The 27,495-nt window shown below is 43.9% G+C and overlaps 1 protein-coding gene across 1 annotated transcript in view; it reads left to right on the top strand.

Annotated features, from left to right (window-relative positions):
* LOC137423055 (cytochrome P450 7B1) overlaps nt 1–27,495 on the top strand; it is a 177,137-nt gene that overhangs the window by 114,380 nt on the left and 35,262 nt on the right. Inside the window, exons 4-7 of the mRNA XM_078774738.1 lie at nt 6,792–7,203; nt 13,333–13,543; nt 13,667–13,844; nt 22,814–23,100. Of these exons, the coding sequence (XP_078630864.1) occupies nt 6,792–7,203; nt 13,333–13,543; nt 13,667–13,844; nt 22,814–23,100 (1,088 nt within the window). The remainder of the gene's footprint in view (nt 1–6,791; nt 7,204–13,332; nt 13,544–13,666; nt 13,845–22,813; nt 23,101–27,495) is intronic.

Raw genomic sequence — 27,495 nt, 5'->3', positions numbered from 1 at the left:
GCATTTCTGCCTCGGTCCCCACTGCCTTTCAAGTCATGAATCATGCCTTGCCTGAACACTGCGTGAACCCTCTCGGCTCATAAAATATTGCTGAGTTAGTGTAGGTTGTTGAAAAGTTCTATAAAAGTTTGCAAAACCCAGAGACTCTCAGTGAGAATGGTTATTGGTGTTGTTGGTGGTGTTGTGGCTGGTGGTAGTGGCGCTGCTGCTGCTCCTGATGGTATAAAATCGGTCACATTTTGAGGAGGGACCATGTGCCGTTTATGGGAAACAGTCGAACAGGAAACAAAGTTACTTTGCCCCGGACATCAACTTACTCATCAACTCATCAACTTACTCACTCCTTCTTGCTGCTTGCTTCCAGTAAAGGAGTTCATTTTTAACTCGCCTGTCTCACTTGTTATCCAACGGTGAGTTCGTTTGTAATAAATAAATAAAGTTAGCCATTGTGTGGTGTACCTTCACCTAATTCCAAATTTTTGGTTTGTGTGTTTTGGTTGGTATCTCCATATGTGGGTTTCATAAGGTGTAATGGGCCCATCCAGGTCTCCAAGTATCTAACTCCATTATTCCATAAGCGGTGGGGGGCGCGAATCATGGACCAAGTTGAGAAGTTTTTTTGTTGTCAAAGTTTTGGACCGAGGGCTCTTTTCAAGATTGTCACTGAGCCCCGGACAGACTCCAACTGCAGTTTGTCACCCCTCAGCCCAATGGGCTAAGGGGTATTGTCCTCAGGGATGTCGTCCGGGCGGGCAGGCGGGCATCCGGGCATCCGTCAACTTTTGGCTTCCGTCAATTTCAAGGAGAACGGATTGTCCGATTAAATCCCTTTTTGCAGTGTGTGTTGGGGTTGAGCAGAGGAAGGTTCCTTTCTAAAATGGGCGCGCTGCGATTTTCAATATGGCCGCCATGGCAGCCATCTTGAAATTGGTTTCCATCAATTTCAAGGAGAACGGCTTTTCCGATAAAATCCATGTTTGCAGTGTGTGTTGGGATTGAGCAGAGGAAGCTTCCTTTCTAAAATGGGCGCGCTGCGATTTTCAATATGGCCGCCACGGTAGCCATCTTGAAATTGGTTTCCGTCAATTTCGAGCAGAACGGATTGTCCGATTAAATCCTTGTTTGCAATGTGTGTTGGGGTTGAGGAGAGGAAGGTTCCTTTCGAAAATGGGCGCGCTGCGATTTTCAATATGGCCGCCACGGTAGCCATCTTGAAATTGGTTTCCGTCAATTTCGAGCAGAACGGATTGTCCGATCTCAAAAATGGTTGGTGGTTGTATTCAGTAAGCTGATATGACAATCCTTTTGAGATTTCAAGTCAATCGGATGGAAATTGTGGATTTTAGAAATTTCAAAAAAGTGGTTGACCTTTGGCCTATGTTGACATTATGACCTATGTTGATCTCAAAAATGGTTGGTGGTTGTATTCAGTTAGCTGATATGACAATCCTTTTGAAATTTCAAGTCAATCGGATGGAAATTGTGGATTTTAGAAATTTCAAAAAAGTGGTTGACCTTTGGCCTATGTTGACATTATGACCTATGTTGATCTCAAAAATGGTTGGTGGTTGAATTCATTTCGCTGATATGAAAATCCTATTCAAATTTCAACTCAATCGGATGTAAATTGAGGATTTTAGAAATTTGAAATTGTTGTTGACTTTGGCCTATGTTGAACTTTTGGCCTATGCTGATCTCAAAAACAGTTGGTGGTTGAATGCAGTTAGCTGATATGTAAATCCTATTCAAATTTCAAGTAAATCGGATAAAAATTGAGGATTTTAGAAATTCGAAAAAAGTGGTTGACCTTTGGCCTATGTTGACCTTTTGGCCTAAGTTGATCTAAAAAAAAGTGGGTGGTTGAATTCAGTTCGCCGATGTGTATGTCCTATTCAAATTTAAAGTCAATCAGATGAAAATTGAGGATTTTAGAAATTTGAAAAAAGTGGTTGACCTTTGGCGTATGTTGACCTTTTGACCTTTTGACCCCAAAAATATTTAGGATTTTGTCGGACCACGATCTCTACCATTTGGTAAAGTTTCGTGAAGATCGGTTTAAAATTGTGACCTGAGGGCAAGTATAAGTGAAGAGACAGACAAACACAAACACACAAACCGGAGTGAGCAACATACTTGGAATTTTTTTTCCACACTCACACACTCACACAGACAGACAAACAAACACACACACACAGACAGGCAGATACAGACAAACAGACAGACACACAGAAGTGATTACAAGGCGTCGTCTCCTGATGCGCACGGGACCGGCTAACAAGGACAAGTTGACACAGGAGGAAGTTAACAGACCAATCATGCCTGCCCCACATGTATACCTCCCATAAGCCCCACCCAATCACCCAATCCGGGAGCACACTCACGCTCCATGATACCAACACCACACATACCACATACACCCAATCCGGCCCGGTCCGACACTTACTCAGTGGGAAGGGGCACGGCAAAGAGGTACACCACAGGTAAGACTATAGCCATCCCACCATTTCTAGGGGGTTATATTTATTAAGAGATAAGGGTGGGGGACATTTTGACGATGGGTTCAACAACACAGACGACGTGTTAACTCTTGTCAACACCTTCAACTTAGAGACACCTAGACATCTCGTGCAGGTAACCTGGACATCACAAAACCCACAGATCACCCACATATCAATTGCAGTCTACCTTGCATTTCTGCCTCGGTCCCCACTGCCTTTCAGGTCATGAATCATGCCTTGCCTGAACACTGCGTGAACCCTCTCGGCTCATTAAATATTGCTGAGTTAGTGGAGGTTGTTGAAAAGTTCTATAAAAGTTTGCAAAACCCAGAGACTCTCAGTGAGAATGGTTACTAGTGTTGTTGGTGGTGTTGCGCTGGTGGTAGTGGCGCTGCTGCTGCTCCTGGTGGTATAAAATCGGTCACATTTTGAGGAGGGACCATGTGCCGTTTATGGGAAACAGTCGAACAGGAAACAAAGTTACTTTGGCAGTTTCCCGATGGCCCCGGACATCAACTTACTCATCAACTCATCAACTCATCAACTTACTCATTCCTTCTTGCTGCTTGCTTCCAGTAAAGGAGTTCATTTTTAACTCGCCTGTCTCACTTGTTATCCAACGGTGAGTTCGTTTGTAATAAATAAATAAAGTTAGCCATTGTGTGGTGTACCTTCACCTAACTCCAAATTTTTGGTTTGTGTGTGTTGGTTGGTATCTCCATTTGTGGGTTTCATAAGGTGTTATGGGGTCCATCCAGGTCTCCAAGTATCCAACTCCATTATTCCATAAGCGGTGGGGGGCGCGATTCATGGACCAAGTTGAGAAGTTTTTTTGTTGTCAAAGTTTTGGACCGAGGGCTCTTTTCAAGATTGTCACTGAGCCCCGGACAGACTCCAACTGCAGTTTGTCACCCCTCAGCCCAATGGGCTAAGGGGTATTGTCGTCAGGGATGTCGTCCGGGCGGGCAGGCGGGCGTCCGTCAACTTTTGGTTTCCGTCAATTTCAAGGAGAACGGCCTGTCTGATTAAATCCATTTTTGCAATGTGTGTTGGGGTTGAGTAGAGGAAGATTCCTTTCGAAAATGGGCGCGCTGCGATTTTCAATATGGCCGCCACGGCAGCCATCTTGAAATTGGTTTCCGTCAATTTCAAGGAGAACGGCTTGTCCGATAAAATCCATTTTTACAGTGTGTGTTTGGGTTGAGAAGAGGAAGGTTCCTTTCGAAAATGGGCACGCTGCGATTTTCAATATGGCCACCACGGCACTCATCTTGAAATTGGTTTCCGTCAATTTCAAGGAGAACGGCTTGTCCGATTAAATTCATGTTTGCAGTGTGTGTTTGGGTTGATTAGCGGAAGGTTCCTTTCGAAAATGGGCGCGCTGCGATTTTCAATATGGCCACCACGGCACTCATCTTGAAATTGGTTTCCGTCAATTTCGAGCAGAACGGCTTGTCCGATTAAATTCATTTTTGCAGTGTGTGTTGGGGTTGAGAAGAGGAAGGTTCCTTTCGAAAATGGGCACGCTGCGATTTTCAATATGGCCGCCACGGTAGCCATTTGAAATTGGTTTCCGTCAATTTCGAGCAGAACGGCTTGTCCAATTAAATCCATGTTTGCAGTCTGTGTTTGGGTTGAGTAGGGGAAGGTGCCTTTCAGAAAATGGGCGCGCCGCGATTTTCAATATGGCCGCCACGGCTTCCTTTCACCATGCATGGGCTGAGGGGTTACGCCGGCTTTGCGGTGCTATTTATTATTTGTATTGTTATTCCGAGGGATGGTTTTCAAGACCTGTACGATTCTTCTTCATCATTCAGGTTGCTCCAATAAATAATTATCAATGGTAAAATTGTAGCGCTTTTCGGATTGCAGGATGTTTTCACGTTCATTTTTTGAGATCTTGGTATTTGGTCATTTTCTTGATTTCTGCATTGTTTAGGCTTTTCTCCGTATGTCTCAGCTCCATTTCCTGAAATCCACCCATGTGTGGAGATAGTTATTAATTATATTATGACATATATGAGTATGTTACTCAACCATTCCTCTACATCTCTAGATTGCACAGTCTCCTTGTAGTTGAAGATTTTCTCCTAATTGCATTTCACAAAGTGTTCACAACCCTTGTCTGTTTGAAATGACAATGAAACTCGTGGGCGCGAATGACAAAAATGACATGAAATGCACGCGAATGACAAATGAAATGACAATGACTTGTCTCTCTCTGTTTCTTTAGGGAAGTGGGATAAACTTCTGTTGTATTAATTTCTTTCTGTTGTATTATTTCATCTAGATTGATAATTTTCAACCCTTTGTTATCAAACATAGTTTTGATGATGCCATGGTGTTTTTTACGATCTACTTCTTCAGGTTTTTCTTTGTACACTTATGATCAATCATATCCAGAATTGCTTCCATGTGTTGAATTGGGAATTCCTCCTCATCATTCTCTTCCATTAATCTTAACGATTTGCCAACTTTATTTCAGTTTTTAAAAAAGTGTTGATCTTAATTCTACTGCTGTTAAGTTATCTACAGATATTTAGTTTGTTAATATTTAACCAATCATTCACGTATGTATGTATGTATGTATGTATATATATATATATATATATATATATATATATATATATATATATATATATATATATATACTGTATTGTTACGGATTCGTCACTTCCGTTGTGGTGGTTTTCATCCACTTGAAAAATTTCTGGTTCCATGTATTATTGGCGCTGAGGAAGCGCCTTTAGCGATTGACTTCCAGCCAGTGTAACGCTAATTCCTGTCACAGGAATTCTGAGATCATATAAGTGGGCGTGGCAGTTCCTGATTGGTTCGTGTTGGGGAACGCCTTCTCGCTGCCGACGTGACGTAAATTCGCGCACGCGCACTGGTGATTGGCGCTGAGGAAGCGCCTTTAGCGATTGACTTCCAGCCAGTGTAACGCTAATTCCTGTCACAGGAATTCTGAGATCATATAAGTGGGCGTGGCAGTTCCTGATTGGTTCGTGTTGGGGAACGCCTTCTCGCTGCCGACGTGACGTAAATTCGCGCACGCGCACTGGTGAAGCTTACTCGATCTTACTCGATCCCATATTACATGTACTTTCATTGCATACAAATTATACTTCCTCCTAGAAATTCCATGCCCGAACCTCAGCGCAATCCAAGAGGATTCACTTGTTATTATTGTTGTTTGAGGGAAATAGCAATTATTATTTGTCAAAAGGTAAAAAGGTTAATGTTTTAAATGAAACAGGAACCGGACGGCGACGAAGAGGAAGAGGAGAGAAAGAAGGCGGAGCGAGTGAGTCAGACAAGAAAGCCGAGTTGCTCCGAGTTTGGAAGCAAACGTTGTCGAACGGGAGTCACTAGCGAACTTTCCGGTTTCCGGGAAAGGGATTCCTGCGACAGAGTTGTCATTGCTGTGACCGATCAACCTGCGTGTCAGGTTTTTGGCAGTGGATGCCGAAGAGAATCATCAAAGGGCCATTACGTCTCGAGAACGTGCCGTCGGCCATTTTGACTCACGCGCTTCGCACGTCGAGCAAGGTTTCTTTGCTTCATCAGCCATTTTCACCGCTTTCAGTTGTATCTGGTGTGTGTGTGTGCACCGTGGCTTTTGAAGATTTATTTGCGGTTCGCCGACTGTGAGCCATGAAAGTCCATACCCGAGGGTGTGATCTCTCAGTCGCCTGGAGGGCGCCTTTGGATTTCCCAGTCGCCTTGAGGGCGCCTTTATGCAGCTTTGGCTGTGTGACTGTACTTGCCATCCGCACGGGATTCTGATCTCGATTGGACATCGTTCTGGCGATCGCTGGAGCGACTCAACTTTGGCTTGAAGCCGGGAATAAGAGATATTGGGGAATGTTCTTGGTTCACTCACTTGGAGCACAGTGAGTTATATATTACGAAACTGATGGTACCATCATAGGTACTTTTGATTGTACTTTTGATTACTATTATTTTTGTACTGTTATTCTTGTGTGATCTTAATACAATATTTGTTTGTGAGTAACAATTGGGGTGGCTTCCCCATTGATCTTTGACATACAGAATAACACATTTTTCTGCCGTGACTCCTCTCGGGGCTCGGAGGTACACCGTGACCAGGGGGTCGGGGAGGAGCATGTAACAATATATATGTATATATATATATATATAATATATAATATATGTATGTATATATATATATATGTATATGTATAGATATATATGGAGCTTGTGCCATAATTCTCTCCTCTTATTCCTCCCTCCCTCTCTCTCTTTCTGCTGTCTATATTGTCATGCAAGGGTTCCGAGCTGGTGCTGCTCACAGAGAATGTCCTCAAGAACTTGCAGATCGTATTGTTGAGGGAGGTCTCAGGAACCTCGAGTGGGACCTGGCTTCAAGCACCTCTCTACTCCTTCTGCCAGCGCCTTCTGTTCCACTCCGTCTTCGTGACCCTTTTCGGACATGGCGACAGCGACGGGCCTCTGATGGCCAACATGCATCAGCACTTTAAATCGTTCGACCAGAGCTTCCCCCTGCTTGCGGCCCGAGTCCCCATCAGTTTGCTTCCTACCACTCGCAGACACCGTGCGGCGCTGCTCAAGAAGCTATGCCCCCAGCAGTTGCAGACTCGGAGTGACTTCTGTGGCTTTGTGAGGAGAAAGATTGAGTTCCTGGAATGTAACAACAACCTGTCGGACTCCAACAGGGCAGGTGGGTTTACCGGTTTGAACACCGCATTGGCAATCGCGCACGCTTAGTTGTGTGGTCCACAGCTACCATATTCGTGTTGTTGTTTTGTCCGTCATTCCGATTATCAAGGCATTCACTAATGAGCGATCAAAGTTCATCAAGGACCTTTGACTTCTTTATCCTGCTTGCCCGCACAACCCAACATAACAGTCACTTAGTAATACAAGACTTACTAAACTTTGCCTTAAATTTAAACGAGAAGTTAACTTTTTAAAAACACATTAGAAGCACTTGCTCCCTGGGGAGTGGCAAGAGATGGCAACCTTAAGATGGAAGTGACCATCACAACTTGTTGGAATATTCCCGTGCACACCTCGAGTACAACCATGAAGTTTCAATTCATTTTTCCCCACAAATAAACAAACAGACACGTATTATACAGTCGGACCCCACTAATCGCGGAGTTACATTCCTGGAAAATGTTGCGAATTGCGAAACCACGAATAGGGGTGGTGGTTGGAGGGGAGGGGAGGGGAGGAGGGGGAGGTTGTTTCAAGGGAAAAAGGGGGGATTGGTTCCCAAATTTACGAGAGGAATAAGGAAAATCGAAGGCATCTTATAGCCTACCAGATTCAAGCATGGATGGGGAAGGTGTAAACGAGAACTGAATGAGGCCTTAGCTCTTGTCGGGCAATGACAAAGGTGGCGATGAAGCAGCCACGAACCCACAACAAAGCAGGCAAGCACAAAACAACAAAGTCACGAATAGGATGAGCGGGAGCACGTGTAGGACAATGAACCATTTAATTTTTAATACCCAAAACCTTTCTGGGCTCACCCCCTCCCCCCCCTTCCTCTTCTCATTCTCCCTCTCCCCCCCCCCCCTCTCTCTCCTCACTTCTTATTCCATCTCCTCCTCCCCCCCCCCCCCCCACACCCCCACCTCTCAGGAGAGGATATGCTAATAGATGGGATAAATGTGGTGTTTATATAGTGCAGGCATGATTGGTCAAATGTCCACCTCCTATGTTGAAGTTATTTGTCTGTGTCCTTGTGTGTAATCCAGTCATCAACCCTCATCAATAGGGTTGTTTTTGTGTTGTATTGTGTAAAAGGATGTACAAGTTGATGCAGTTGATCTACAATAATAAATAGAGATTGTGTGGCTGTAGCTATGTCGGCAATATTCACTCATCGATTGGTCGCGACACTGACCAATTGGGTGTGATCTTTTTTTCCAGCCTCGTTATTCATGTCTATTGTTATTGCATTTATCCGTGTCAACAAACAATAGTCCATATAGGTGGTGCGGCAAATCACACGCTTTCCTCATCTCAAGTTCCCTCGCCTCTCTCAACAGCGATGATAATATTGGTGATTACGGCGTCTTTATCACACGCTTTTCTCACCTCGTGACTCATCCTGGTAATTACTATATTGACCACAGAGCTATCCTTGATAATTTTACTTTTCTTTGGCTCCCTGGACATTCAGCCGCAATTCCTGTTTGGTAGGCCGACATGGGTCTATCCAGAGGGCGGAGGCGCACACTAGTTTATTTAAACAACGAAAAAAACACCTTCACTTCGTAATTTCAAACACCGAAATAGTAAATAAACTAGAACGCCACTCAGTAGAGCGCACTCAGTAGAGCGCATACTCCCGCCGTGGGTCAAGTTGGATCCCTATCTTCCAATGGTAAAAAAATCCTTCAAAAAACTCCTGGATCCGGAATAATATCCTGAGCTTCACCCAAACCTAATCAATTCTTCCTTATCCCAAGGGCAATCATCCCACCAACTTTCATCCAAATCCGTTCAGAACTTTTCCAGATATCTTGTTCACAAACACACGAACATACGAACACACATACGCACACACACACACACACACACACACGCACACACACGCACACACACACATGCACACACACACACACACGGACGGACACGATCGAATGCATTACTCCCTGGCGGGAGTAATAAATGACACATCACTCATAGGGCGACACTTGGAAAAAGAGAACAAAGTAGAATGGCACTCATAGAGCATCCTTTTGACCTCACAAATAATTGGTGGTTGAATTATGTGACCTGATATGCAAATTATGTGACCTGATATGCAAATAAGTTAATCAGATGAAAATTGTCAGTTTCAGAAACTTGGCCTATGTTGACCTTTTGGCCTATGTTGACCTCAAAAATAGTTGGTGGTTGGTTTCAGTAAGCTGATATGCAAATCCTATTCAGATTTCAAGTCAATCGGATGAAAATTGAGGATTTTAGAAATTCGGGAAAAGTGGTTGACCATTGGCCTATGTTGACTTTTTGACCTCAAACATGTATAGGATTTTGTCGGACCACAAACTCCACCATTTTTGTGAAGTTTTGTGAAGATCGGTTTAAAATTGTGACCTGTAGGCAAGTATAAGTGAGCGGACAGACAAACAAACACACACACAAACCGGAGTGATCAACATACTTGCAAATAAATCGTCGTTAATACTGTACATTGCATTAAAAAAAAAAAACTTTCAGGAGGTTTGGTTTTTCACTGCAAGTCAACATTATCAAATTATCGTACCTTGTTGTTTAGTACAACAATATCCGTTTAATTACAAAGTTTCCTCATTATTCATTTTTGTGCTTTTATTGACTTGCTATTGCTATGAATCACATGATCACGTGAGCTTCACTTGCTGCACAGATATAATTTCCTCGACACCTATTCAACCTTTATTAACACGATGTATAAAAATAATAATTCTCCCAGGTGTGAATATGATGAGGATATCATGGGGGATCTTCACTGCTCTACAGAGTTTCCATCAGAACGATGGAAATAAATCCTCTACTCTGAACATGATTGCTCTACAGAATAGACTGGTTCTGGGGGTTTAAACCCAAGGTACAAATTAAGTCAAGACTGAGTGGGTTTTATTGACCAGGCCTGTTACCTGTTAACATGGAATAGATACAGCTTCTACTGGGATGTAAATCTTCCTGGGACACTCTCCAAGTCTTAGGTCCTTTGAATGGTAGGGTAATGGGCACTCTTCATGTGAGACTAGGGTGGATTACGGGCACTCTTCATGTGAGACTAGGGTGGATTACGGGCAATCTCACTGAGGTGCAACAGGCACCCTTGATGAGGGGTGGGGCAAGGTAACGGGCACACTGTGAGGTGTGGGGTTGATAACAGATATATCCTGTGAATGGCAGGGCGGATGACAGGTACACTTGGTGAGATGCGGAGCCGGACGCCAGGAACTCTCGTTGAGGTGCGGGGCTGGGTTATAGGCACACCCAAGAGGCAGGGTAACAGGCACGCTCGGTGAGGGGTGCGCCAGATAACGAGAACTCCCATTGAGGTGCAGGGCCGAAAAAAGGGAACTGTTTTTTTTGTTGTTCTTTTTGTATACAAGATCGAGGCTCATGTAAGAGCTAACATTGATCACAAAAAAAACAAACTGACACATAAAACATATGATAAAGGGAGCGGGAGTCAAGATGGAGAGAGAGAGGGAAGCACACAAGTACAACATTTGAGAGCAGGGACGTCGGGAGATCTTTGGGAGTGAGAGAGCTTGGGGGGAGGAGGCACGGAAAAGGGGGAGGGGGAGGAAAAAACACATGGACACTGCTAGGACTTCCAGGAAAGAAGTTGGTATTTCAAAAAATTGGATCTGGGGTGAATTAACGGGGGTAGAAAAGATCAAGGTTTTGGATGGGGGAAGAGAAGAGATGGTGGTGAACAGCTGTTTTAAAGACCTGGAGGGACGAGTGGGATTGAATAGAGTGAGGGAGTTTGTTCCAGAGGCAGGATAAAAGAGGAACGAAAGAGTGAAGGTGAGTAGAGAGTCTTGATTTTTGGCAGTTTAACCATAAGAGGGTTGCAGGCAGATATTGTGCGACCTGCAGGAATATTTGGGGGACAGAGCCCAGAGAGAGCTGGGGGAGCAAGGCCGGAGAGGAGTCGGGAGAAGACAGAAAGACATCTCGAAGAAAGACAAGAAGCAGACAGAAAGAAAGAAAGATGTCCGAAGACAGAAAGACATCCCAACCTGCCTCCGGTGAGTAAGTGAAAGGCCCTCGGAGTTAGCTTCATCGCGGGAGATTCCAATGGTTCTGAAAGCTTTGCTTTCAACAGCGTGAAGACGAGCTAGCTGTGAGGCAGGAGCACCGGCCCAGAGGGTTGAACAGTATTCCATTGAGCTGCGGAAGAAAGCCTTGTATTTGGTGGGGAGAGAGAGATTTTCCAGAGAATCGGAGAGATCATTGATGAAGACTAGAAAAGGACAGGGCCCAGAACACTGCCTTGGGGAACTTCAGCCTGAACAGGAAGGGGAGATGAGAGAAATCCATTCAGGGCCACACGTTGACTATGACCAGAGAGGAAGTCCGCCAGCCAGGCGTGGAGATTTCCATGGATACCATAGGAGGAGAGTTTGGTGAGCAGAGCGGTGTGCCAGACCATATCGAGGGCATGTGATATGTCGAGGGAGACGGCTCTGATTTCCTGTTTGGCATTGAGGACCTCCATCCATTGTTGAGACAGCGGCAGCAGCATGTCCAGAGTAGAATGACCTGGTCTGAATCCAAATTGATTATCCGAGATCAAGCCATTGGAGAAGAGAAAGGATTTGATGTCAGAAGCGATGATTGATTCCATGACCTTGCTGCTTATTGGGAGCAGGCTGGTTGGTCTGTAGTTGCAAGGATCTGTTTTTGCACCTTTTGTGTAAAGCGGTGATGTTGGCTGATTTCCAAGCAGATGGCAGATGACCTTGAGCAAAAGAGAGGGTGAAGAGAACAGAGAGAGGGTGAGATAGAGTGGCAGAGCAGGATTTTAGGACCCATGGACTGATGCCTTCTGGTCCAGTTGCAGAATCAGAGTCGAGGTTTGACAAAACCTCCTCCACCTTGTCAGGAGAGAAGGACACAGAGTCCAGGAGCAGCTGGGTTCGACTGGGAAAGGTGGGTACAGAGAGAGATGGGTTTGGGACACAATATTTTGAGACAAACACAGAGTTGAGGTATTCGGCTTTTTCACGTGCGATGTCAGCTGTGTAGCCGTTTGAGGTAAGGGAGGGGATGGAGGGGGAACAAACACCAGAAACAGATTTGACCAGACGCCACCAGGATTTGGAGGAGGGAGACAGGTTTGAGAGTTCAGTCTTCAGAGTAGAGAGATATCCTGGCTCTATTGTGAGGTGCATGGCTGTTGTTGAGGTGCCTGGATATTGTTGAGGTGCATGGCTGCGTAATGACACACTGTGTGAGGTGAGGAGCCAGATATCCAGAACTTTCATTGAGGGGTGGGTCTGGATCACAGGATCTGTCATTGAAGTGAGGGGCCAGGTAACAGACCTACTCTGGGAGGTGTGGGGCCAGATAACGACAACTCTCGTTGAGGTGCGGGGCCGGTAATCGCCACGATATGTGAGGTGCGGGGCCTGGTAACGGGCACACTTGGCGATAAGCTGGGATGGGGAACGGGCACACTCGGCGAGAAGCTGGGATGGGTAACGAGCACACTTGGTGAGGTGCCTTCTGCACTTATCTTGTCTGTACCCTTTATTACCGTATCTTAAACATCTCTATCATAAACCCCTCGTAACCACCTCCTTCCTATTGTATAAAGTTCTGTCTTCTGCAGCTCCTAACAGGAACTCTCCGTAACGGTAACCCAGGAATTAATGTTGTAGCTCTACGCTGAACCCTCCCTATGGCACCTATGTCCTGCCTCAGAGGTGTTGACAAAAACTTCTCACAATATTCTAGGATGAGGCCTCATTAAATTCCTGTGGAGTGTGAAACCTACCTTTAATTTATAATTTGTCTGCCTACGAATACAACCTAAATTTCTATTAGCTTTACTTATAGCTGCCTGGCACTGTCCTGTCTGCTGACCTCCCATATCTATTAATCACTACCTTTCCGGGGAGACCATTCCATGCACGAACCACTCTCTGACTGAAAGAGACCTCCCTTAAAAATGTCCAAACTCTCATCTTCCTTACCTTCAACTTCTTAACCCTCTTTGCTTACCTTTACCCCTTTACCCTACTATGATGGTCTCTGACTATGATGTCTTTATTCACCCACCAACAATTTCTTCCTCAACATTATGCTGAATGTATCTTCACAGGTCACCACCTGGCCTTTCTCTGGGCCTCCCTGGGCAATACACTTCCCGCTGCCTTCTGGGCTCTGTACTACCTGCTCCGGCACCCTGACGCTCTCACTGCCATCCGCAAAGAGGTGGATGATGTCCTGAAATCTACAGGGCAGTATCCAAAGCCAAGCTCGTTCCTGAAGCTGAGTCCAACCATGCTGCCTGACCTTGTGTGCTTAGGTAGGTGGTTCTGCAAAGGCGACACCCACTAAGATGCACGGTACTTCAAGCAATATATAATGATCTTTAATCAGGTGACCAGTGGAATGTGCTCCCAAGCCTAAGCTTTTCCCATTCCTGCAGGTAGTGCCATCAGCGAGAGCATGCGTCTGTGTAGTGCCTCCATCAACATCCGTGTGGCTCAGGATGACATAGACCTCGAACTGGAACCCGGGCGCACGGTCCCTCTGCGGAAGAACGATTGGTTGGCGATGTATCCGCAAACAGCTCTGCACCTTGATCCGGAGATCTACCCAGAGCCAGAGGTTTGAGATCACCCAGCTACCCTTGCGCATATGCTACTCACAATGGGATGTCATCCTTTGTGCTGTGTTACAATGTGTAGCGATTGCAATTATTATTGATGTTGGTGTTGTGGTAATGTTCAATTCAATCACGGTTTTTAGCTCACCTGGAACGACGTTCAGGGGAGCTTATGCGATGGCGCGTTGTCCGTCCGTCTGTCAGTCCGTAAACACTTGAAACTTCTTCTCCGAAACCGCTGATGGGATTGCGACCAAATTTGGCACAAATTATATATGTTGTGTTGTGACCAAAGTTTGTTCACGGCATTAAAAAAATCGGGGTCTGAGGGGGTTTACCGGGGTCAAAGTGCATCCAGATTTGACTCCCCCAAAATAGGTATTTGCTTTCTTCTCAGAAACTACACACACTATTTCGATGAAACTTTACCACAACCTTTACCACCCATGCTGTACCAAAGTATGGTCATGGCATTAAAGCCCCTTTGGGGGTCTCCTGGTGGGCAGGGGGATTGCCCCCCAAAATAGGTATTTGCTTTCTTCTCAGAAACTACACACACAATTTCGATGAAACCTGACCACACCCTTAATCACCCGTGATGTACCAATGTTTGTTCACGGCATTAGAAAAATTTGGGTCTTAGGAGGTATATGGAGTTGGGGGAGGGAGGGTTGCCCCACACACATTTGTATTTTTTTATTTGTTTGTTTGTAGTCTTATGATTATGTTAGTATGAATCTCCATGCTGCCTTGTCTTCTAGCAACCATTGAAATTGGTTTAAAATACCTTTAGTCGGTGCAATATATTGTTTATTATACTTGGTGAGCACCGGGGATATTGCCCCTATGTTTGTGCTTGCGGTGATCCTACAATCTACATGTTTGAAGTTTTTGGTGTAAATAAATCCGGGCTGTTGGAGGGCCACCCAAACAACAGTTGGCATTAGGTTTACAGACGGAGAGTATCAGAGGAGAAAAGGGAGACAAGGACATCACACTTGAACATAGGCATGGCATTAAGGAAATTAAGGGTCGGAGGGGCTTATAGTGATAACAGAAGAGAGCAGGTGTGGGGATGAGTGAAAGCATGAGGTGACGATGGGCAGCACTGTTGAAGGACTACACAAGACACAGACACTACACTAGGGAGGGCTACAAGATAAGAGACACAGCAGAGTCGGTTCCATTAGTGGGAGACTATATTGGGTTGAAGGAATGGAAGAGACCATTAATGCGTAGAGGTGGATAAACTGTACTGTACGAGAGTTACTTGTACTGTACCGGTACTATAAGGGTGTATCACAGTGGAATCAGTACATTGAAAAGAATACAACGTATTTGGTTCAATGGAGTTGTTGTTTTTTTACCATGTGTCCGGTACAATGGAAACTGTCAGCAATCATGGTGGAGTCATTCTAGTTGTTGTTGTAGTTGTTGTTGTTGTATAGCCCCATACAGTTTTCTCAAACAAGCCCTCGGCACGGAGACAGCCGAACAATCTCCCAGGAGCGATGCAGAGATCGCCCACGTCCAGGATGGTGTACCCCACCTTCACAAAGTCAGGGCCATGACAAAGTTAGAGAGAGACAGAGAAACAGAGACAAGAGGGAAAGGGCCGGTCCATGGGGACCAATCGGCACTCCGACCATGACCTGACAAATCATGGCAGGAGGGAAGAATGGGGAAGATTTGGCCCCCAACTTGCGTTAGGGGGTACAACCACCGTGGGGAGGCATCCCCAATTGTTGTTATCATTCTAGTGCATCAGTATGGTTGAGTGTTATTGAAAAAACGATTGCGGTAATGAGTTGATAAAGTCTTTTTAAAAGGTGAGTGGACAAGACTGTTGATCTGTGAATGTCTACTTCCTGCACTGCACTCTTACATCAGATGAGGCGCTCAATCACAGCCTGACCGACACGAGACGCGATCTGGAGACACATGGGGAAATGTGGCGGACATATGCAGGTCTCCTTTGATAGACCGTTGGGTCTCGACTCGGGTCCTAACCTCAGGAGCACCGTTTTTCAGCCCTTCCCACAATTCAATTCCCCTCCATAAAAATCATGGATGGACGCCATATACATCCTAATTTCCCATGTTGACCACACCGATTCGAATCCCCAAACATCTTTCTGCAAACCATGAACCAGGAATGATGAATTGTCTGGAATTTTCCAGACTGATTGTCAGAGGAAAATGTTACAACACGCTAAACCAAGGTCGCCCGGTTTTTTAAAATGTAAATTAGCAGGAAGTGTATGAAATCAAACAGTTGATAGACATTTTACCCACTAACATTGTAAACCAAAGTGAGACGAAAATGTACTCGTGTTCTCTTCTATTTATTATACTTACCACAGCACGATGAGTTGTGTTTATTCTTCTTAAGTTTTTCGGAGAACGCGGCCGATAAACTCAATAAAGCGACATTATAAAAGCAATCCATTTCTTGCCTGAAACTCCCAGCTTTGATGGACCAAAATGATCGCTAAATGGCCAGCAGCAGCAATTCTCGAAAACAATAATGAAAAGCCTGAGAACGAATAATTATTTGACAATCACAATCATACAGAGGAGTTTCACTGGCTTTGTATTACATTTTATTGTTTTATGTTGTATTTCTTTGCTTATTTTTACGATGTGACAATTTGGTGGCAGGAGTGGGATAGATGAGGAGATCACTACTGCGCCTTGTCCGATGATTTATTTACCGAGCAGTCCAAGAATTGCTCACGAGGGACTTTTACTGGAGATGTGTTTTGAGGTCGAGCCTCGATTGTATGTCGAACTCAACAGCAGATTGAGCATGCCACGTCCATACTTTATCCCTCCCTCCATTCGGCGGCCAAATCGGGCGCCAAGAGCGGACACTGCACTGTAATCCTTCCACTGCCGCACGTTTTTAATTCCGCGCCGACACCGCACCATTAATACTCCCACATGAGCCGATGCCTGCTGTCACCACCGAGCCGCCCGCAATTCCTTACAACCGCTTATCTCCCGCTCCAGGCGCTGCTCCTTGCCGAGCTTCACGGAGACACGCCACATTCGCATCCCCTCTGCCGCATCAAATAGTCCCTCCGAGGCACAACCGCCAGGCTTGGCTTCAAACGGTGCGCCTTGAATTCGTGTATTTTTGCGCAATTATGCTTTTTAAAGTTTTGCCCTTTATCGTATCACCATACCTGCTAAGTTCATTACCGAGGCTTTACAAGTGATGTTCTTTTAATCCGAAGACAGAATTCCATTCCTTTGGTCCCTTTTTCGATGGTGGGGTGTCAGGATGCGTACATCCCCTCGGTATATTGTACACCGCACCTTTCCTATGCCGTCTCCAGGCATTGCAAATCGTCATTGCCGGGCACTGAAGGGGCTCGGCAGTGACGCACGCTGAAAGAGAGTACTCAGTTTTCACTCTCGTTGTTTGTTGTACACCGCTCCTTTCCTATGCCATCTCCAGGCATTGCAAATCGTCATTGCTGGGCACCGAAGGGGGCTCGGCAGTGACGCACGCTGAAAGAGAGTACTCAGTTTTCACGCTGGTTGTTTGTTTTCTTGCTTTCTTGTTTGTTTGTTTGTTTGTTTGTTTGTCTGGGCGATATCTCAGCCATCCTTTGAGATAGGAAGCTGAAATTTCGGGACAACAGTGAGCAAGTCCTTTGTCAAAAACGGTATTTTTTGTTTTTTGATTAATCAATTAATTGAGGAGTTATTTAATTATTAGCGATTAATTAAGTACTTATTTAATTAATCAAATTTCCTTTCTCTTCTGACCATTAACTCAGGCACCTTTTGAGTTAGGAAGCTGATATTTGGACATGCCAATGACCAGGTGATTTAGCTGCAAAGGCTATTTTTGATTTATTAATTAATCAATTAATCGATTAATTATTTAATTATTCGATTAATGACAAAAAATTTTTTTTTTTTAAAGTTACACATTCTGATGATATGGTGGTGGTTTATGTGTTCTCTGACCGAATTGATTAATAATTTAATTTTTTTATGATTATTATTTATTTATTTTCATTATTAATCATTTATTTATTTTCTTTCTCATTTGGCCAATATCTCAGGCACCTTTTGAGCTCAGAAGCTAATATTTGGACATGAGTGACCAAGTGATGTGGCTATCAAGGATATTTTTGATTTATTGATGAATCAATTAATCGATTAATTATTTAATTATTCGATTAATTACTAAAAAAAAATAAAAAAATTTCAGTTACAGATTCTGATGAAATGGTGGTGGTTTATGTGTTCTGTGACCGAATTGATTAATAATTTAATTTTTTAATGATTATTATTTATTTATTTTCATTATTAATCATTTATTTATTTTCTTTCTCATTTGGCCAATATCTCAGGCACCTTTTGAGCTGGGAAGCTAATATTTGGACATGACAGTGACCAAGTGATGTGGCTATCAAGGATATTTTTGATTTATTGATTAATCATTTAATCGATTAATTATTTATTGATTAATCGATTAATTATTTATTTATTAATCAATTAATTATTTAATTTTTTATTAATGACTTATTTAATTAAATTTCTAAAAGATACATCTTCGGATGAAGCACTAGTGGTTTAGTTATGCGATAAGCCAATTGATTATGAAAATATTTTGTGATAATCTTTTATTGATTTTAATTATACAATTAATCAATCAATTAGCGTACACCTCTCCCTTCCAATGCAGCCTCAATGAGCCGCGCTGTAGGATATTTAATTATTTGGCATGGGGGCGGTGTACTTTGAATGTATCTGTAACTGTTTTCTTGCTTTCTTGTTTGTTTGTTTGTTTGTTTGTTTGTTTGTTTGTCCGGACGATATCTCAGCCATCCTTTGAGATAGGAAGCTGAAATTTCGGCACAATAGTGAGCAAGTCCTTTGTCAAAAACGATATTTTTTGTTTTTTGATTAATCAATAAATTGAGGAGTTATTTAATTATTAGCGATTAATTAAGTACTTATTTAATTAATCAAATTTCCTTTCTCTTCTGACCATTAACTCAGGCACCTTTTGAGTTAGCAAGCTGATATTTGGACATGCCAATGACCAGGTGATTTGGCTGCAAAGGCTATTTTTGATTTATTAATTAATCAATTAATCGATTAATTATTTAATTATTCGATTAATGACTAAAATGTTTTTGTTTTTTTCAGTTACAGATTCTGATGAAATGGTGGTGGTTCATGTGTTCTCTGACCGAATTGATTAATAATTTAATTTTCTAATGATTATTATTTATTTATTTTCATTATTAATCATTTATATATTTTCTTTCTCATTTGGCCAATATCTCAGGCACCTTTTGAGCTCGGAAGCTAATATTTGGACATGAGTGACCAAGTGATGTGGCTATCAAGAATATTTTTGATTTATTGATTAATCAATTAATCGATTAATTATTTAATTATTCGATTAAGTACTAAAAAAAAAAAAAATTTTTTTTTCAGTTACAGATTCTGATGAAATGGTGGTGGTTTATGTGTTCTGTGACCGAATTGATTAATAATTTAATTTTTTAATGATTATTATTTATTTATTTTCATTATTAATCATTTATTTATTTTCTTTCTCATTTGGCCAATATCTCAGGCACCTTTTGAGCTGGGAAGCTAATATTTGGACATGGCAGTGACCACGTGATGTGGCTATCAAGGATATTTTTGATTTATTGATTAATCATTTAATCGATTAATTATTTATTGGTGAATCAATTAATTGCTTAATTTTTTATTAATGACTTATTTAATTAAATTTCTAAAAGATACATCTTCGGATGAAGCACGAGTGGTTTAGTTATGCTATTAGCCAATTGATTAAGAAAATAATTTGTGATAATCTTTTATTGATTTTAATTATACAATTAATCAAGCAATTAGTGTACACCTCTCCCTCCCAATGCAGCCTCTATGAGCTGCACTGTGGTATTGCCGGGCGCCAGAGGCGCCCCGGCAATGCCGCGCTGTAGGATATTTAATTATTTGGCATGGGGCGGTGTACTTTGAATGTATGTGTACTTGTTTTCCCTATGTTCAATGCAGTTTCATAACCAACCAGCGGAGCCTACCCGTCGCTTTAACGGACCAATTAATTGTCCTGTTTGCTAAAATTAATGTACCCATGCGGAGAGTGCTTTAACATCAGCGTTGCCCATGTAAAAAAAAAAAAATTGCATTATCTTTGCCACGACCACCAGGTGGCGATACACGGTACACATTTACTTATGGCGCTTCTCCATTGCACAGACCGGTACGGTATGATACTGTACAGTACTGTACAGTACGGTTCGGTACGGTACGGTAATCCCCTGTGTCGTTTTTCCATCGCACAACAGAACCGTGAAAATAGGTGGAATTATCTGAAGCGCCGGAAAAAAACCGCGACCTCTGTGGTGAGTGGTGACGTCATTTCTCACCAAACACCGATGAGGGCTTGCACCTCAGCAACAGACCAAACTGAACTCTCCAGGTTTTCCATGTATTTTTTCTGATTCTTATCACTTATGCTTTAGCTATCTTCTCTCTGGAATTGTGGTGTTACAAAATAGCGGTTGGATCTGAACATAGCGTGACGGTTCTGTGACGACAGCGATTGACCAATCAACGATCTGCAGTACTGCTAGCTCCACCCATAGCTCCGGGTTCGGCTCGCTTGGGACGTATCCAATCCATAGCAGGAACCAAATTTAGCACAGGTACTTAGACTTAGGTACGGTACGGTACCGCGGTGGAAAAGCACCAATTGAGAATCTACGCCAGAACCTCCAACGCCTGCATATTGGTGTGTGTGTGTGTGTGTGTGTGTGTGTGTGTGTGTGTGTGTGTGTGTGTGTGTGTGTGTGTGTGTGTGTGTGTGTGTGTGTGTGTGTGTGTGTGTGTGTGTGTGTTCAGTGCATTCAGAAAGTATTCAGACCCCTTCACTTTTTTCACATCTTGTTATGTTGCAGCCTTTTGCTGAAATCGTTTAAATTCATTTTTTCCCTCATCAATCTACACTCAATACCCGATAATGACAAAGGGAAAACAGGATTTTAGAAAGTTTTGCAAATTTATTGAAAAGAAAAAACTGAAATATCACATTGACATAAGTATTCATACCCTTTGCTATGACACTTGAAATTCAGCTCAGGTGTCTCCCATTTCTCTTGGTCATCTTTGAGATGTTTCTACACCTTGATTGGAGTCCACCTGTGGTAAATTCAATTGATTGGACATGAATTGGAAAGGCACACACCTGTGTATATAAGGTCTCACAGCTGACAATGCATATCAGAGCAAAAACCAAGCCATGACGTTGAAGGAACTGCCGGCAGAGCTCAGAGACAGGATTGTGTCGAGGCACAGATCTGGGGAAGCAGAGAAAAAAATCTCTGCTGCATTGAAGGTTTCCAAGAGCACAGCGGCCTCCATAATTCTTAAATGGAAGAAGTTTGGAACACCCAGGACTCTTCCTAGAGCTGGCCGCCCGGCCAAACTGAGCAATCGGGGGAGAAGGGCCATGGTAAGAGAGGTGACCAAGAACCGATGGTCACTCTGGCTGAGCTCCAGACATCCTGTGTGTAGATTGGGAGAAACTTCCAGAAGGACAACCATCACTGCAACACTCCACCGATCTGGGCTCTATGGCAGAGTGGCCAGACGGAAGCCGCTCCTCGGTGAAAGACACATGAAAGCCCGCTTGGAGTTTGCAAAAAAGCACCTAAAGGACTCTCAGACTGTGAGAAACAAGATTCTGTGGTCTGATGAAACCAATATTGAACTGTTTGGCTTCTGTTTGTGAACAAAGTATCTCAAAAAGTTGTGGACAGTTTCGATCGAAATTTGGCAGAGATGTAGCGTATGTGACAAGGACGAAATGATTAGATTTAGGTGAAGATCCGGATTCGGATCCGGCTACTAGAATTTTCTAACTGATTCTTCACCATTGAGTGATATGGCCAAAAACGATACATAGCAGGATATCTCAAAAAGTTGTGGACGGATTTGGACGAAACTTGTTGGAAAGGTTGCGTGTGTGACAAAGAAGAATCGATTCGATTTTGGTGAAGATCTGAATATTGATTCGGATATGAGAATTATTTAATTTTTTAATTGATTCTTCACCATTGAGTGATGTGGCCAACCAGGTGGAGGTGTGCTCTCAACTGGCGTCCTTTAAATCCGAACAGCAAAATTGCTAAAACCACTGGGGCTATGACATTTAATGTCTTTTTCTCCTTTTTATATCATATATTGTCATGCAGACATACAATGTCAAAGGTTGAATTTCAGCATTTTCCGGTGGAACAGCAATGTGGGTTTTATAATTGTACTAGCAGAAGTACCCGGCATTGCCGGGCGGGGGAGGGGAGGGGGAGGGGAACGGGGGGGGGGGGGGAGCGAGCCCCTTGGCAAAGCGAGCGATTTTTTTTTCATAGCGACATATCGTCATGTCGTTCATAGCGTCATAGCGTTTCATAGCGATTTTTTTTTTCATAGCGTCATATCGTTCATAGCGTCATAGCGTCATCACGTGATCGCTCTGAGCGAATCAGCGCCCACCTGCACTGATTCCGTTGATTCCGTGCGCTGAAATGCGCTGAGGTAAATATGAATAAAAAATATGGATCGTCAAATATTTTGAGTTCCGCCATGTTCGTCCCACGCTCAATGGCCATATCTATGTCAAATATCAAGCACGTAAGCCTCTCCGTTTAGGAGTCTATCGGTAACATTACACACACACACACACACACACACACACACACACACACACACACACACACACACACACACACACACACACACACACACACACACACACAAACTGTGTTTTATATATATAGATGGTCAGCCATTTTTCATGCCGTAAATATTTGCATCTAATTTGCATTGCTTTTCATTTTCATTGCAGCTCGTGCTCGACATGCCAAGCTTGTCGTGTCTCATGATGTTGTATTAATTGTATGCCGCGCAGATCTACAAATACGATCGCTTCTTGGAGAACGGGCAAGAGAAGACAAACTTTTACAAGGGCGGACAGAAGCTGCATCACTATCTCATGCCCTTTGGATCGGGTGTGTCCATGTGTCCCGGTCGCTTTCTGGCCCTGAATGAGATCAAGCAGTTCCTCTTTCTGCTCTTTGCTGTCCTCGACCTTGAGATGTTGCCAGACCAGCCACACGTGAAAATCGACAACAGTCGTGCAGGCCTTGGTGTCCTCACTCCGACTGGCGACGCCTTGTTCCGTTACCGACCCCGCACGTGAGTTCGGCCCTACCTTCATCAACATCACCAACATACTCTCACTCCCTTAGTCATATTCTCCACACACTGTCGCTCACACAAACACACTCTCGTTCTCTCATATGCACACTCACACACACATACACACTCTCGTTCTCTCACATGCACACTCACACACACATACACACTCTTGCCCTCTCACATGCACGCTCACACACATACACACTCTCGCTCTCTCACATGCACAGTCACACACACTTACACACTCTCGCTCTCTCACATGCACAGTCACACACACTTACACACTCTCGCTCTCTCACATGCATGCTCACTCACATACACACTCTCGCTCTCACATGCACACTCACACACATACACACTCTCGCTCTCTCACATGCACACTCTCACACACATACACACTCTCGCTCTCTCACATGCACACTCACACACACATACACACTCTCGCTCTCTCACATCCACACTCACACACACATACACACTCTCGCTCTCACATGCACACTCACACACATCACACTCTCGCTCTCTCACATGCACACTCACACACACATACACACTCTCGCTCTCTCACATGCATACTCACACACACATACACACTCTCGCTCTCTCACATTCACACTCACACACACATATGTGACACTCTCGCTCTCTCACATGCATGCTCACACACATACACACTCTCGCCCTCTCATATGCACACTCACACACACACATACACACTCTCGCTCTCTCACATGCATACTCACACACACATACACACTCTCGCTCTCTCACATTCACACTCACACACACATATGTGACACTCTCGCTCTCTCACATGCATGCTCACACACATACACACTCTCGCTCTCTCACATGCACACTCTCACACACATACACACTCTCGCTCTCTCACATGCACACTCACACACACATACACACTCTCGCTCTCTCACATCCACACTCACACACACATACACACTCTCGCTCTCACATGCACACTCACACACATCACACTCTCGCTCTCTCACATGCACACTCACACACACATACACACTCTCGCTCTCTCACATGCATACTCACACACACATACACACTCTCGCTCTCTCACATTCACACTCACACACACATATGTGACACTCTCGCTCTCTCACATGCATGCTCACACACATACACACTCTCGCCCTCTCATATGCACACTCACACACACACATACACACTCTCGCTCTCTCACATGCATACTCACACACACATACACACTCTCGCTCTCTCACATTCACACTCACACACACATATGTGACACTCTCGCTCTCTCACATGCATGCTCACACACATACACACTCTCGCCCTCTCATATGCACACTCACACACACACATACACACTCTCGCTCTCTCACATGCACGCTCACACACACATATACACTCTCGCTCTCACAAAGGACACTTTTGCTCACACATGCAAACACTCTCGTTCACATACACACACCATCCCAAGGAGAACTACAACTGGAGACAACTGGAGTCTGTGGTTCGATGACAATCCTGAAAAGATCTCTTGGAACAAAACTCTGAGAACAACAAAAATTCAACAGCTTGTTCCATGAACTGTAGTCCCTTACCGAGGTGGAGGTGGATCCTTTGAGTCCTGGGAGGACTGCATCCCACCTCATTAAACCCGCAAATGGAGATAACATCCAACGACACACACACACACACACACACACACACACACACACACACACACACTCTCTCACAGTTTTGCTCAGACAGTCTGGCTCACACAAGGTCTCGTTCACACACGGTCTCACTCACACACGGTCCCACTCACACACAGTCTCACTCACAAACGGTCTCACTCACACACGGTCTCACTCACACACGGTATCACTCATACACGGTCTCACTCATACACGGTCTCACTCACATATGGTCTCACTCACATATGGTCTCACTCACATATGGTCTCACTCACATATGGTCTCACTCCTACATGGTCCCACTCACACACGGTCCCACTCACACACGGTCTCATTCACACACGGTCTCACTCACACACGGTCTCACTCACACACGGTCTAACTCACACACGGTCTCACTCACACACGGTCCCACTCACACAGGGTCACACTCACACACGGTCACACTCACATATGGTCTCACTCACACATGGTCTCACTCACACATGGTCTCACTCACACATGGTCTCACTCACACATGGTCTCACTCACATATGGTCTCACTCACACATGGTCTCACTCATACATGGTCTCTCACATATGGTCTCACTCACATATGGTCTCACTCACACACGGTCTCACTCACATATGGTCTCCCTTACATATGGTCTCACTCACACACTGTGTCACTTACACACGGTCTCTCACATATAGTCTCACTCACATATGGTCTCACTCACACATGGTCTCACTCACATACGGTCTTACTCACACATGGTCTCACTCACATATGGTCTCACTCACACATGGTCTCACTCACATATGGTCTCACTCACACATGGTCTCACTCACAAACGGTCCCACTCACACACGATACTGGTCACAGACAGTCTTGGTCACAGACAGTCTTGGTCACACACAGTCTTGGTCACACACAGTCTTGGTCACACACAGTCTTGGTCACACACAGTCTTGGTCACACACAGTCTTGGTCACACACAGTCTTGGTCACACACAGTCTTGGTCACACACAGTCTGGGTCACACACAGTCTGGGTCACACACAGTCTTGGTCACACACAGTCTTGGTCACACACAGTCTTGGTCACACACAGTCTTGGTCACACACAGTCTTGGTCACACACAGTCTTGGTCACACACAGTCTTGGTCACACACAGTCATGGTCACACACAGTCTTGGTCACACACAGTCTTGGTCACACACAGTCTTGGTCACACACAGTCTTGGTCACACACAGTCTTGGTCACACACAGTCTTGGTCACACACAGTCTTGGTCACACACAGTCTTGGTCACACACAGTCTTGGTCACACACAGTCTTGGTCACACACAGTCTTGGTCACACACAGTCTTGGTCACACACAGTCTTGGTCACACACAGTCTTGGTCACACACAGTCTTGGTCACACACAGTCTTGGTCACACACAGTCTTGGTCACACACAGTCTTGGTCACACACAGTCTTGTCCGTCGTACATCTTCCACTTTTTAACAATGGATTTCATCGTACACAAAGGAATAATAAGTGACTTTGAAATCTTCCTATAACCCTCTCCTGAACGGTGCTTCTCCACCACTTTATGTCTGACTTCTTTGGAACGCTGCTTGGTCTTCATGCTTGCCTTGTTGATTGACCAAGTCAGTTGCACCTTAAAACTCCTTAGATAAGTTGGGGAGCTTAATTTTTTAAGTTAAACCATTGATTACATGCAGGTGAAACCTATTGCACTTATTTTGGAATTTTTTAACCTTCCAAACAAATAATTTGCTCCTGAAGTGATTTAGGGTTAATTAGGCAAAGGGTTTGAATACTTATGCAACTGAGAATCATCGGATTTTCTCTGCTAATCGAAGTTATTCACATATTATCTGCATTTTTAAAATCTTTATCAATTTGGAGTAGTCTGTGAAGACTCCATATATTACATTTGATTTTAAAGCATCATCAAATAACCTCAGCTGGCATCAAAATGTGAAAACTGTGAAGAGGGAGAGGTGTCCACATTTGCAGGTGACTGTAGGCACACTCGCACTGTGTGTGTGTCCTCACTCGGACTATGGTCGTTAGACTGGGCAGGCAGTCTGCCAGCATTAGTGGGTGGACATTAAAGATCCCACGGTGTTCTTCGCGAAGAGTAGGCGAGTTATCGCCGGCACCGGCATAGCCGCGCCCTCAGTCAATGATGCCACTCGCATCCTTGTGTTGCATATGAAAGAAGAAGAAGACCTGCATCTTCCCGAAAATATGCATCTGCTTTAACAATAATTATATAAATCAATAATAATTCGTAATAGCTCAGTTGTTTCTGATCTTCAGTCTGAATGAAACCTGAATAAAACCTTTTCTGCTCGGGGTGGTCCCAAAGGTTTCAAAACAAGACCACTCACAATAGTCAAAGACGTGCTAACGTTTAATTTGAAATGTTCAATAACCAGTATTTATAATGAGAGGAAATATATAAATGTTTTATTTTTCTGTACGACTCGTTTTACCTTTTTAAGTGTGACTTGGATTATTCCATCTCGTTCTGAACATTTTTGAATATCCCATCCAGTAACGTACATTACTTGTGACATTCATCTGGCCGTCCCATGTGCATCCATGAGGACATACAGTGCCTTCGGAAAGTATTCACACCCCTTGACTTTTTCACATTTTCTTGTTTTACAGCCTCAATTTAAAATGGATTTAATTGAGATTTTTTTTCACTGATCTCAC

The sequence above is a fragment of the Myxine glutinosa genome, chromosome 3, assembly GCF_964187855.1.
Source record: "Myxine glutinosa chromosome 3, kmMyxGlut1.1, whole genome shotgun sequence".
NCBI classification, from domain to species: Eukaryota; Metazoa; Chordata; class Myxini; order Myxiniformes; family Myxinidae; genus Myxine; species Myxine glutinosa.
The sequence above is the reverse complement of the archived record's forward strand: the minus strand, read 5'-3'. Positions and strand labels throughout refer to the sequence as shown.